Raw genomic sequence first — 14,645 nt, 5'->3', positions numbered from 1 at the left:
ATAAAAATTTCCATAAAAGATTGAAAAACACCATAAACGAGAGTTGCACAAAACAAGGTACAATTTTGCATCAGGCGCTGCTAATCACACTTTTTTTTGACTCACCCTGTATATATATATATTATATATATCAGTTGAAACGCAACAATCTTCTTATAACATTTTATTCATAAACAAATTGTTTCATGCTTTTATGCAATCATCAGTATTATATATATATAAATAATATAGTAGATATCTTTGCTTTGCTCTTTGTATGTCCGATTATAACTCATGCAGTCCTTGACCGATTTGCCTCAAACGTTCATTGAGGAATATGGTTGAAACACGGACATTTTCTTAGCTTGTTTTAGAATTTTTAAGTTTAGTACAGGGTGTCCAAAAAAAACGATCTTTAAGACCTTGTAGCACTCGCCATGAATCAATTTTTGAAAAAAATGTACATTTTTTAAATCTTTGGAACATTTCCGATCGATTGATTTCAATTAGAGGTATGTAGCACTAAAATTTAGGAAGTATTGACCGTTTGAAGTTTGTCATTTTGACTTGGATGAAATTTGAAATTGACATTGTAATAGGTAAAACAAAAACTTATCACTGCATATTCATATTTTATTTCAATATATGAAAATTATGGTTTACAATTACAAAAATAATATAGAATATTGATACAAAAACATTTATATGGTCTTTCTACTCAAAATGCCCACCATGGTTTGCAATACAATTTTCTGCTCTATTCCTTACATCCATAACTGCTCTCCTGCAAATATCAACGTCTACTCTAGCAACTGCTCTCTTCAAGGCCAGTTTTAACTCGTTTAAATCTCTTGGTTTTGGTGTGTATACTTGGGATTTCAAGAACCCCCAGTGAAAAAAGTCCAATGGATTTAGGTCAGGTGACCTGGCCGGCCAGTCATGCCCTCTAATGGCTCTTCTGCTAACAACTCTACCCTCAAACTTACGGTCCAGATATCTCATGTTGTGATCAGTAACATGGCATGGTGCGCCATCCTGCTGCCACCATAGGGTATTCAGATTGCCACCTTTTCTTATTTCTAATTCAGGCAAAGCTGTGAACTGTAACAAAGAATGGTATCGAGCCCCATTCATGGTTTGATTTCTGTATACTTCCATTCCAAATGTTCCATCAACCTTCACACTGCACAAAACACCATCAATTTGTTTGGAAAGGTTGGTTTCTCCACAATAAAGTGAGCAGGCCGCGGCCACCATTTACTGGATCACTAGACTTGAGAGGAGCATACCGTCGAACCTTCTGAGAATTTACAGAACAATTTAATTCAAAGTTTGAGACAAGTTTACCTAGCTGATTATTTGTGAGAGTTCTGATCCAGGTACAAAACTGTATTCTTCATGGTAAATCTTCAGGTTTTAGTTACTGCCTTCTAATTGGCCGATATGGGTGATATTTCATATCAGTTGATATCCTTGACCAGCTGGATTTGCTTAACATTAAAGAGTTTCTCCTTGCAGAGCTTACAGGAGAAGTATTTCTAGCTCCAATGTGTTTGGCACAATGTGTTCATTACTGCAGCTACCCTGGCAACATTTCTTGGAGTTCTGACATGTCGAGATCTTCCACTGAATAAATTTCCAGGACTTGTCTTACTATTCACATTGAGTACTGTCCCTAGCTCCATTGCCTTTTTATCAATTCTTCTGACATGACATAAAGCAGGGTGTCTTGCATTGAGAAATTTGCTCCCAAAGTCCATGATTAGACCAGGCATAAAGTTTCTGTGACCATTTCTTTTGTGATACTCAAAACCACGGAAGTTTCTTTCCTGTGTTGTAAACTGAGGTCTTGCCGCCACTATTAAACAATAATTGCGCATTTTTAAGATTGTTTAGAAGATTTGAGTGTTTTTCAAACACTAATAAAGTTCCATAATATTTTTAAAATTCGAAAAAATAAATTCATGAACTCAACTGAGCTAATATGACAAACTTCAAACAGTCAATACTTTCTTAATTTTACTGATACATACCTCTAATTGAAATCAATCAATCGGAAATGTTTGGAACATTAAAAAAAAATTAAAAAAATGAACATTTTTTAAAAATTGAACCATGGCGAGTGCTACAATGTGCTTCAAGATCGTTTTTTTGGGACACCGTGTTAGTATCATTTAAAAACACACATACAATAGAATTTTAAAAACATTTTAAACATCTCTATCATATGTATAATGTATATATATCTTTTTATCTGATCAGATTATTTTCCTTTTTTGTATTGCTGTTAAAATTGTTTCGTGTACAATCTTACTTTATATATATATATATATATNCCCTCAATTTTATTCCCTTTACCTCCCCCACCCCCTCAATTTTATTTCCTTCTCTTCCTTATGCACTCTTTCTCTAACATCGTCTAAACAGAAGAAAATTGATTTTCCAAATCTCTAAACTAAGTCTGTTATAAAGTATCCTCTAAACTGGGTCTGCTATACTATCCTCTAAACTGGGTCTGCTATCCATTTATCTAAACTAAGTCTGTTATAAAGTATCCTCTAAACTGGGTGTACTATACTATCCCTAAACTGGGTCTGCTATACTATTCTCTAAACTGGGTCTGGTATACTATCCTCTAAACTGGGTCTGATATACTATCCTCTAATCTGGGTCTGCTATATTATCCTCTAAACTGGGTCTGCTATATTATTCTCTAAACTAAGTCTGCTATTAAGTTTCATCTAAACTGGGTCTATAATTCTATCCTCTAAACTAAGTCTGTTATAAAGTATCCTCTAAACTGGGTCTGCTATACTATCCTCTAAACTGGGTCTGCTATCCATTTATCTAAACTAAGTCTGTTATAAAGTATCCTCTAAACTGGGTGTACTATACTATCCCTAAACTGGGTCTGCTATACTATTCTCTAAACTGGGTCTGCTACACTATCCTCTAAACTGGGTCTGCTATACTTTCTATAAAAGTGGGTCTGCTTGTAATGAATATGCCTGGTTGACATAGCTCAAAGGAGATCGCGCCCAGTTGATAGTTCATGGGATTGTAGCCGTGTGGATTGTGTCCCGTTTTAGACAATCAATTGATCGCTAACGTCCGGTTGACATAGCAAACAAGATCACGCCCAGTGGTATTGTGGCGTTGATAGTTCACGGGATTGTAGCCATGTAGATCGTGTTCTGTTTGATATCCATTTACGGATTATACCTGGACTAATACATATGGAGACGAACTTTTTAGAATACGGCATTTATTACTTGCTACACTATCCTCTGAATATAAAAATTTTAACTTGTCTTGTCCTTAAATCCAACCAACAATGGTGCAGCATTAATTTGAACACCCCATTTTTGCTTCAAAATGTAAACGTTAACATTATACCAATGTGCGTAAAACAAAGGTGATGTGGCATGATCAATGTTTGTTTCTGTTCCTCCCACCTTACTTCTACTTACATTGGCATGATCAATGTTTGTTTCTGTTCCTCCCACCTTACTTCTACTCACATTGGCATGATCAATGTTTTTTTCTATGCTTGGGTATGTATATTAAGATGAATATGTATATGTATGTGTATATTGTATATGAATGTATATCTCAACCATAAAGGATTAAATCTTATCATGGGTTAACGAGAAAAGGAAGGGGAGTTCATTAGGCAAATAGAGAGATAGAGTGATAGAAAGATAGACAGATATAAAAATAAAAACAAATAAAATTTGCAGATTTTCTTGTCACTCTTCATCGGTGGATTTTTATATTTTTAAAAAAATCCAGCAAAAATAATCTAATCCTTTTCCTTTATAGGAACTGAGTGTTTACAACAACCTCGAATATGTTTTTGTCTCCTGATGGTGTAAACCTGATGGTGTAAACCTGATGGTGTAAACCATTGATATATTAAAATTAGATTGGGTTTCAAAGATATAGGGAATAGAAATTCCGAGTTTGTGCCAAAGACTCTCCTTTTACATTTTTACTGTCAGGATGTCTGCAGGGTGTCAGTTTGTATCCAATAAACGTCAAAACGACTGAACCGATTGGGCTCAGCCGTTTTGACGTTTATTGGATACAAACTGGTGTGGAACCTCTCATAATCCCAAGGAAGGTTTATGGATGATATCAAAATTTAGCCTGCAACAAAATTCGATTATCATTTTTTGTTATTGTTTTACAATGTATACAAAGAAAAAATGTTCACAATTGAAATAGAAGATGCATGGGCGCGTTAAGCGCATGAAAATCCTAGTTTATATATATTTAATAAAATACAGAATATTTATTCATGAAACCCTTTAATAGAATAAATCTGACTAAGCATCATTTATTATCTTCTAGATCTTAGATAATCAATAAAAACAATAAACATTGTTTATTAATAAATATTTATAGATTACATAATAATGATAATTACATATATAACAGTAAATAGAAATATAGGGGTAAACCGACAGGATTACCCACAAAAAAATGAGACTGTAAAGACGACCTTAAACTCTTTTTTATGAAAATCCTAAATTAAGTCTTTTGCCTTAGGTCAGTCTTCTAATGGCTATAGAATGATTTGGCAAAAAAAGAATCAGGAATACAAGAAAACGGAAAGTTTAAATTCTCTAAAGTCTTATTAGTTGTGAGTAACCCTGTATAAGCTGTATTACAGAAATGAAAAGGAATGAAAAAAATCGTATTAGATGAGAAACTTTGGATACACACAGTTTTTAATTCAGAGTTCGAGTTTTTTTTTCAAAAAGTTTTTAAATTGAAGAGACAGACAGGGTCAGTAAAAAAATAAAAATTAACGTAAGATAAAACAAAACTAGTTTAAGCAGGGTTCATGTTGTAGGCTTAAAAAATATCAAAAAATTATTAACGATGTGCAAAAAATCCCAATTTTTTTTATTTGACAAAAAACATAATTGGAAAATATCTATAAGAATAGTTCAACAAATATCTATCAAAAATCCGTAAAAAGCTCCTATAAATAATTTTGTGCGCTGAAACTTTGGAATAAAATAGAATACAAATTATGTTTCCATTAGATTTCACTGCATCTTTTTAATTATTCTTAAAAAGATTTATTTAGCCTTCGCCACAAACTCTGCTTGTCTAATCCCTATATCTTTGCAACCCAATGACGTTCAACTTAGATATTTCAAACTAAGTATTCTGTTTAATCAAATAATCTAATTTTGAAATATCAAAAGTTTACATTATCTGCATCAGCTTGATATAGAGATTTTAAATCTTAAAATCATTTTAGGTCAAATAAGACGTAAATTTACTGTAATTTTTATACCCAATTGTTCCTATACGATATACAGGGTGTCCCAATAAACACGGGAATTCAGTGACGAATTCGATATCCTCTTTGTTATGATTTAGCATTGTATAATACTTAATTTCAAAAGCCATAATATTATTATGTCTGCTAAGGTTTATTTAATGAAAACGGTAAATGGCTGTAAAGATAAGTCTAAAATGTCTTTGCAAGATAAACAGTGAAAACGGACAAGTTTACTCTGTTTGTAAACTGTAATTTCTTGTTTTACTAAGGACAACCGTATGCAGTCAAAACATAAACAAACAAATTGTAATTATACAGTGCTTCCCATATCATATAAGATTATCTCCAAGCTTTAGCGCCAAAATAAACACATAACACTTGAAAAACCTAGCCGTTTTTAAAACTTTTATATAAGTCTTATTTAATTTTACTGATTAGTCCCGAAAATTGTAATTTAGATCCATTGACGATCTAATATGATGGGATGGGACACCCTGTAGCAGACGAAAATCTTAAGGATTACAGCTTTCTCAATTGGTATCACTGTACTAAATCAAAGAATTATTTTAAAAGACGATATCGAATTCGTCACTAAATTTCCATGTTTATTGGGACACCCTGTGCATATAATGTATAGTAAAAAACAAAGCATCACTTCTGTATGCCGAGTCCATTAGCGCCTGATCCAATCAGGATTCAGTCAGTTGTGTGTTGTCTATTCTGAACCAATAGAAATAGTATGGCTGTAACATCTATCTTTCTATCTATCTCATTATCCAAACAGAGTTAAAAATCCTTCAATCAGCGCTATATCGATATATCAGTAAATGGAAATATTTACTTCCACTGAGACTAAGACACGTCAAAGTAAAGTAAATTGAAGGTAACATTTAAATCTTATATTTTTTATCCTAACTCCTCACATTGAAGAATTGTAGATAAAAAGAAAATGGTTTTAATTTCTAAGATGTAAAATTGCTTTTAATCAAGACTAAAAAAGCTTGAGATCCCAAAACCGTGTCAATTGTTGTCTAAATTAGACGTTTTTCTTTGGTCTATAGTATACATTATACATACTCCTATTTCTTGAATCCGGGCTAGGTTTTTCTTCGGTCTTAGTATACATTATACATACTCCTAATTCTTGAACCCGGGCTAGGTTTTTCTTCGGTCTTAGTATACATTATACATACTCCAAGTCATGAACGAGGACTAGGTTTTTTCATATCTCTGGATAAAATAATGAGTGTAATAAAAATATTTCTTGCTTGTATATCACAGGAGTTGTGCAGCTATATACAACCTTGATAAGGAGGAAACAAATATAGACATAATAATAAATAAAATGAGAAAAGCAAAGAAACTAAAATTTTGCCACAAACTGACATTTTCTAATTTCTACATGTTTGCAGCCTGATGGTGCAAACAACAGATAGTTCAACCATCAACTGATCGTTCAACTATGAACAGATCATTCAACTATTTATCTATCTTTCTATCAAAAAATGTATCTATCTATCTAACTATCTATCTATCTATTTATGTTCGTCTATCTAACTAATATTTGAATCATGTCTCTAGAGGGAGGAGAATGTGTTTACTTTATATATATAGAGATGAAAACCAAATACAAGTTTAATTCATATCTTAGTAGATTAAGATATATCCTGATATATCTTGATATATCCTGATATATCCTGATATATCCTGATATATCCTGATCCTGATATATCCTGAAATATCCTGATATATCCAGATATCATGATAAATTCTGATAAGGATCAAGTTTTAAATTAGTAATCAGTTCCTAAGAAATAAAACTGGTTAGTTTGATAAATAGGTAAGTTTGATAAATAGGTTAGTTTGATACATAGGTAAGTTTGATACATAGGTAAATTTTCAGTCCTTTTTAGCCTGAAAGGGAATTCAAAGTATACAAATCATGTAAATATTCAGAAATTATATGCAGTAGGGTACATTAATACAGTATGTTCCCTAGACTATCCATTTTAATTTCAAGTTTTTAAAGCTGTTAAATAAACTTTATAAAATGATTAAGGTGAATAAATCATCATTTGATTTATAGTTATAACTGTAAATCATCGTTTGTAAAGTGAAAGGCATATAGCCTTTGTGAAATGATCATTGGTCAATAATTCAGACAAACAGACAAACAAACAAACAAACAGACAGACAAGCCAAATTTTTATATAGACTAGCCTTAGAGAGCGCTTCGCGCCCATCTTCTAAATTAATTGTGAACATGTTCACTTTGTGTACATCGTAAAACAAAACAAAAATAATTCGCGGATTTTCACAAAAAATTTCGTGGATTTTCAAAATTTTGAAAAATTTAATGGAGATCGAATTTTGATGGAGACAAATATTTGAAATTTTGATCATTCATAAACCTTCCCTGGGGTCCCTAGATGTCCCACAAAAAATTTGGGCCCGATCGGTTCAGCCGTTTTGACGTTTATTGGATACAAACAGACAGACAAGCCAAATTTATATATCTATATATAAATTTGGCTTGTCTGTCTGTTTGTCTGTTTTGGTGTTTGTTTGTGGTGTTTGTACCGGCCTGCCAGATAACAGCGTGTACTGACCCGATCGTATGGTACAGTACGTCGCCCTAACCAGACTAACATACGACAGGGGTCATGGCGCGTTCAGACTTTTTACAGTACCTGGCCTAACCCTAGGCCTATTTGACCGACCCCACGGGCTTAGTCCACCATCATTCTATTAAAGTTTGACCATATATAGAGCTAAATAGAAAGGGGGTATTATTGGACTTGCACATCTATGGATAAAGAGTCATGTTAAATATTGCCTACAGTCCCTTCAAGTTGTTTGAATTGTAACTTTCTTCATGAATCCCAATCTTCTATTCCTATGCGTGCAGAAAGAACATTGATTAGAGGCAGCCCTTCAATCAGGAATATAGTTCAAACACCTTCATATATATATATATCGAAGGATAGATAGATAGATATATAGATAGATAGATAGATGGATATATATATAGAAAGATAGATAGATATAAAGATTGATAAATAGAAAGAGGGAAAGGGAAGGAAGAGGAAAAGAGATAAAAGTGGGGAAGCAAATAGGGGAGAGGAAGCAAGGGAGAAATGAAGGGAAAATATATAGAGCTGGGAAATGCAAAAGAAGGACGGGGGAAGGTTAGAAATAGGTTTTGGGAAAAGGGAAAGGTAGATAAAGGGTGCATGGAGGAGAGGAGGGAATTCAGAATAATCTCTAGATTTGCTGAATTTGCTTTATTATATACTATTTATACTGTATAACAAATTATAAATGTGTACAAGCTTATAATTAATATGGAAAAACTGATTCACTAGGTTTTTAGTTTTATGATCAGCTTAAATGTCAAATAATTATTTATTGGCCAGCACTGATAAGCATGTCTTAATTTATTGTTTTATAAACAAGTATAAATTCCTTTTTTTGTACTTTTTTAAGAAATAATTATTGTATTTTTATCAAGACAATATTTAATCTTTGGTTTTATGCTTTTATCATGAAGCACTCTATGAACTTTATCTAAAAGTAATCTTTGTACTTTTATCTAAAAGTAATCTATGTACTTTTATCTAGAAGCAATCTTTGTGCTTTTATTTAGAAGCAACCTATGTACTTTTATCTAGAAGCAATCAATGTACAATTTTATCTAGAAGCAATCTTTGTACTTTTATCTAGAAGTAATCTTTGTACTTTTATCTAGAAGCAATCTTTGTACTTTTATCTAGAAGTAATCTATGTGCTTTTATATAGAAGCAATCTTTGTACTTTTATTTAGAAGCAATCTATGTAGTATGTACTTTAATCTATTAGCAATTCATGTACTTTATCTAAAAGCAATCTATGTACTTTTATCTAGAAGTAACCTTTTTAATCTTATAAAGAAGCAATCTTTGTTCTTTAATCTAGAAGCAATCTTTGTACTTTTATCTAGAAGCAATCTTTGTACTTTTATCTATTAACAATTCATGTACTTTATCTACAAGCAATCTATATACTTTTACCTAGAAGCAATCTATGTACTTTTATCTATTAGCAATTCATGTACTTTATCTAGAAGCAATCTTTGTACTCTTATACTCAAAAATTTGAAATTAAGAAAGAGATGAAAAATTATTAAACGTTTTCGCTTTATACTTATACGAAAGAACACGGGCAGCCATGCATAGTAAATTTTAATTTCCGAGCCGGGTCAACCTTTTCGGTCCCAGTTTGTTCAGTACCTAGATCAATGGACAGGGCTAGCCGGTGCAAAAAGGTTCACGCGGTCAGACTTTACGCTTCATATAGGTTGAATTTACTTTTACTAAAGGGGCAGAGCTACCTCAATAGAATAATAGATAATAAATATTTGGTTTGACTGTCTGTCTGTGTCCAAGAAACTTAAAAATTCCTTAACCGATTGGAACCTTTTTTTGGTGATAGCTCACCTGAGCCATGTGACAGTTTGTCTGTGTCCAAGAAACTTAAAAATTCCTTAACCGATTGGAACCTTTTTTTGGTGATAGCTCACCTGAGCCATGTGACAGTTTGTCTGTGTCCAAGAAACTTAAAAATTCCTTAACCGATTGGAACCTTTTTTTGGTGATAGCTCACCTGAGCCATGTGACAGTTTGTCTGTGTCCAAGAAACTTAAAAATTCCTAAACCGGAACCTTTTTTTGGTGAGCCATGGGACAGTTTATGGTAGGTCATACTAAAAGATTAAGCCAAGAAAAAATGTTGATTTAGAAAAAAATCAAGTTTTACAATTGACTACAGAAAAAGCTGTTATAAAATAATTCTCAGCTTAATAAGTACATTGGGCGAAAATCATTCTCACGCAGCTCTGCCCCTTTAGTAAAAGTAAATTTAATCTATATGAATCGTAAAGTCTGACCGCGTCAACCTTTTTGCACCGGCTAGTCCTGTCCATTGATCTAGGTACTGAACAAACTGGGACCGAAAAGGTTGACCCGGCTCGGAAATTTTAATTTACTATGGCTGCCCGTGTTCTTTCGTATAAGTATAAAGCGAAAACGTTAAATAATTTTTCAACCATAAACTGTCCCATGGCTCACCAAAAAAAGGTTCCGGTTTAGGAATTTTTAAGTTCCTTGGACACAGACAAACTGTCACATGGCTCAGGTGAGCTATCACCAAAAAAAGGTTCCAATCGGTTAAGGAATTTTTAAGTTTCTTGGACACAGACAGACAGTCAAATCAAATATTTATTATCTATTATTCTATTGAGGTTTCTCTATAAAAGTGACTTGGCATTTCTACTTCAGAAAAGCATACTAAAAATATCAGAATTAAACCAAAAAGAGACGCAATTTATGCAACACAGAAAAAACCTTATGCTCACATCTACACATCATCATCACAGGCAGCCTTAGTACATTTGAATATCCGAGACGGGTTAACCTTTCCGCTCCTATTTTTACTGTGTCTCCCGGACATTGGGTAAATAAGGCAGACACTCAATAGGACTAGCCGGTGCAACAAGGTTAACGCGGTCAGACTTTAGGTTTAATTTACTTTTACTAAAGGGTCAGAGGTGCGTGCCATCTTCTAAATCAGCGCAGTTAATTAACAAGTACATGTCGGCTAGAAGAAAATATCTATTATCATCGATTTAGCAAAATGTGATCATGTTTTTATATCTATCTAATAATTTGCATATAGCAGTTATGTGCTTTGTTTTTTTAAAAGGAAAACTATTGCAAAAAAATGTTTTAAAAAATACGCAATTTATGTGATGAAAAAACGTTGGAATTTTAGTTGTTCAAAGAATTTTGACTACTGAAGATCGTCATTGTGTTTTATAGTATAATTCTTTATTAATAAAATGTGAAGTTTAAAAACTGAAATATATATACATATATTAAGACGACTTTCAAGTCGTCTTCCTATTGTCATGTTTCGTGGGACACCCTGTATCTTTTAAAAGAGTTCATAACTTTGACTTTATTTGTTTTTGAAATCCAGTGCACTTGAAATCCTGTTAACGTACTTCCTAAAACTACTGGGATGGGGTGGGTACTCATTCTAATTTTGTAAATATAAGTGAATACCATCGGAAATTCTTTAAATATTCCAGTCTATGTAAATTTGTTCAAATTTTCATACATGTTTAACTTAAAAATCTTTTTTATTCAAAATGTTTTTTTCGAAAAATTTGAATTAGATATATATTTTTGCGTGTTTGAAATTTGTTTTCGATAAATCAAGACAATTGTTGTTTTGTGTTTGTAGTGCAGGACTCTCAGGGATGAGATAATGTTGGATGAATAAAAGAATATTTGGTGAGGGATGAGATTATATTGATTAATGAATAGAAGAATAGTTGGTCAAGGATGAGAGAACATTGGATGAAAAGAAGAATAGTTGGTCAGGGATGAGAGAATATTGGATGAATAGATAAATAGTTGGTAAGGGATGAGAGGATATTAGATGAATAGAAGAATAGTTGGTCAGGGATGAGATAATATTTGATGCATAGAAGAATAGTTGGTCAGGGATGAGATAATATTGGATGTATAGAAGAATAGTTGGTCAGGGATGAGAGGATATTGGATGAATAGAAGAATAGTAAATCAGGGATGAGAGGATATTGGATGAATATAAGAATAGTTGGTCAGGAATGAGATAATATTGGATGAATAGAAGAATAGCTGGTCAGGGATGAGAGGATATTTGATGAATAGAAGAATATTTGGTCAGGGATGAGATAATATTGGATGAATAGAAGAATAGTTGGTCAGGGATGAGAGAATATTGGATGAATAGAAGAATAGTTGGTCAGGGATGAGAGAATATTGAATGAATAGAAGAAAAGTTGAGCAGGGATGAGAGAATATTCGATGAATAGAGGAATAGTTGGTCAGGGATGAAAGGATTTTGGATGAATAGAAGAATAGAACACGCAACCTCCCACTGGAGAGTCAGTTTTTGCAATGATGCTGACTTGAAGAAGAGGTGCTGTTGGATGTCATGCTGCTCATGGGATGAGATAATATTGGATGAATAGAAGAATAGTTGGTAAGGGATGAGAGGATATTGGATGAATAGAAGAATAGTTGGTAAGGGATGAGAGGATATTGGATGAATAGAAGAATAGTTGGTCAGGGATGAGAGGATATTGGATGAATAGAAGAATAGTTGGTAAGGGATGAGAGGATATTGGATGAATAAAAGAATAGTTGGTCAGGGATGAGAGAAGATATTGGATGAATAGAAGAATAGTTGGTCAGGGATGAGAGAATATTGAATGAATAGATGAATATTTGGTCAGGGATGAGAGGATATTGGATGAATATAAGAATAGTTGGTCAGGGATGAGAGGATATTGGATGAATAGAAGAATAGTTGGTCAGGGATGAGAGAATATTGAATGAATAGATGAATATTTGGTCAGGGATGTGAGGATGCTGGATGAATAGAAGAATAGTTGGTCAGGGATGAGAAGATATTTGATGAATAGAAGAATAGTTGGTCAGGGATTAGAGAATATTGGATGAATAGAAGAATAGTTGGTCAGGGATGAGAGTTATTGGATGAATAGAGGAATAGTTGGTCAGGGATGAGAGAATATTGGATGAATAGAAGAATAGTTGGTCAGGGATGAGAGGATATTGGATGAATAGAAGAATTTTTGGTCAGGGATGAGAGAATATTGGATGAATAGAAGAATAGTTGGTCAGGGATGAGATAATATGGATGAACAGATGAATAGTTGGTCAGGGATGAAATAATATTGTATAAATAGATGAAAAGTTGGCCAGGGATGAGATAATATTGGATGAATAGATGAATAGTGGGTCAGGGATGAGAGGATTTTAAATGAATATAAGAATAGTTGGTAAGTGATGAGAGGGTTTTTAATGAATATAAGAATAGTGGGTCAGGGATGAGAGGATATTGGATGAATAGAAGAATAGTTGGCCAGGGATGAGAGGATATTGGATGAATAGAAGAATAGTTGGTCAGGGATGAGATAATATTGGATGAATAGAAGAATAGTTGGTCAGGGATGAGATAATATTGGATGAATAGAAGAATAGTGGGTCAGGGATGACAGGATTTTAAACGAATATAAGAATAGTTGGTCAGGGATGACAGGATTTTAAATGAATATAAGAATAGTTGGTCAGGGATGACAGGATTTTAAATAAATATAAGAATAGTGGGTGAGGGATGAATATTGGATGAATAGAAAGAAGTTGGTTGTGGATGAGAGGATACACAAAGATGGATGAAAAGAAGAAATGTTGGCTGTGAATTTGCTGATCAGAGAATTTGGCTCTGAACCCAAGTCACTATAAAGACATATCACATTGTTATGGTTAGAGGCATACAGTCAAACCTATAGATTAATTAAAGTAACAGATTTAGGACACTATAGGCTCTCATTCTGTTCTACGCAGGATATTTTTATAGAATCCAACTTTTTAAAGCAAAATGGGTCTGTTGTTGAATAGTAAATAATTGTACTTTCGATGCTTCTTTACAAAATGGTTTTTCCGATTACAACCCAACAATTTCTTTTTTATTGCATAGAGCAACATTATTGTCAAGATAAATGTATAAGAGGTACCGTTGTGAATTGGTTTAAATTAATTTTGAAGAGGAAAAAAAACATAATGAAAATAAATATTTTTATTTTATTTTAAAAATCAAAATATAACTTTAAACTATTGAACTTAAACTATTAACTTCAAAAGTTGTTTATTTTACTTTTCTATCTTAAAACCATCATCCTTGTCTTCAATATTTACTCTCCTTCCCCACACCTTCAGTTCCAGTCTATATAGTCTTCAGAACTATCCCACTCTCCCTCCCCTCACCTTCAGTTCCAGTCAATATAGTCTTCAGAACCATCCCATTCTTCCTCCCCTCACCTTCAGTTCCAGTCAATATAGTCTTCAGAACCATCCCACTCTCCCTCCCACCTTCAGTTCCAGTCAATATAGTCTTCAGAACCGTCCCACTCTCCTCTTCCACCTTCAGTGTCTTCAGAACCATCCCACTCTCCTTCCCCTCACCTTCAGTTCCAGTCAATATAGTCTTTACCGGATAATTTAATATATATTTATGATGTTCACCGAAAAAATGACATTTTTTTTTGAAAAATGACCATTTGAGACGATTTTTAGGTCTACATGAAAAATCTTAAATTTCTGGGGAATTTTACTCATATAATGCATAGAACAAGCTCACAGAAAGAGTAAAAATATACAAAATCATATAAAATGGGTTTACCGTGTTCAGCATACTTGTAACAACCAAGAGAGAGTGAAAAAACATCAAGAAAAAATATAAAAAATTAATACGGGTTTTGC

General features: G+C 33.1%; 1 protein-coding gene across 1 annotated transcript; it reads right to left on the bottom strand.

Moving 5' to 3' along the window:
* Positions 1–616: 616 nt before the first annotated feature.
* On the bottom strand, positions 617–1,828 carry LOC111717870 (uncharacterized). The gene has a single exon (XM_023493327.1). It carries the CDS (start codon positions 1,234–1,236, stop codon positions 694–696), a length of 543 nt encoding a protein of 180 aa, XP_023349095.1. The 5' UTR covers positions 1,237–1,828; the 3' UTR covers positions 617–693.
* Between the last annotated feature and the right edge of the window lie 12,817 nt (positions 1,829–14,645).

The sequence above is a fragment of the Eurytemora carolleeae genome, unplaced genomic scaffold (genome assembly GCF_000591075.1).
Source record: "Eurytemora carolleeae unplaced genomic scaffold, Eaff_2.0 scaffold456, whole genome shotgun sequence".
In the NCBI taxonomy this organism is placed as follows: Eukaryota; Metazoa; Arthropoda; class Copepoda; order Calanoida; family Temoridae; genus Eurytemora; species Eurytemora carolleeae.
The sequence above is the reverse complement of the archived record's forward strand: the minus strand, read 5'-3'. Positions and strand labels throughout refer to the sequence as shown.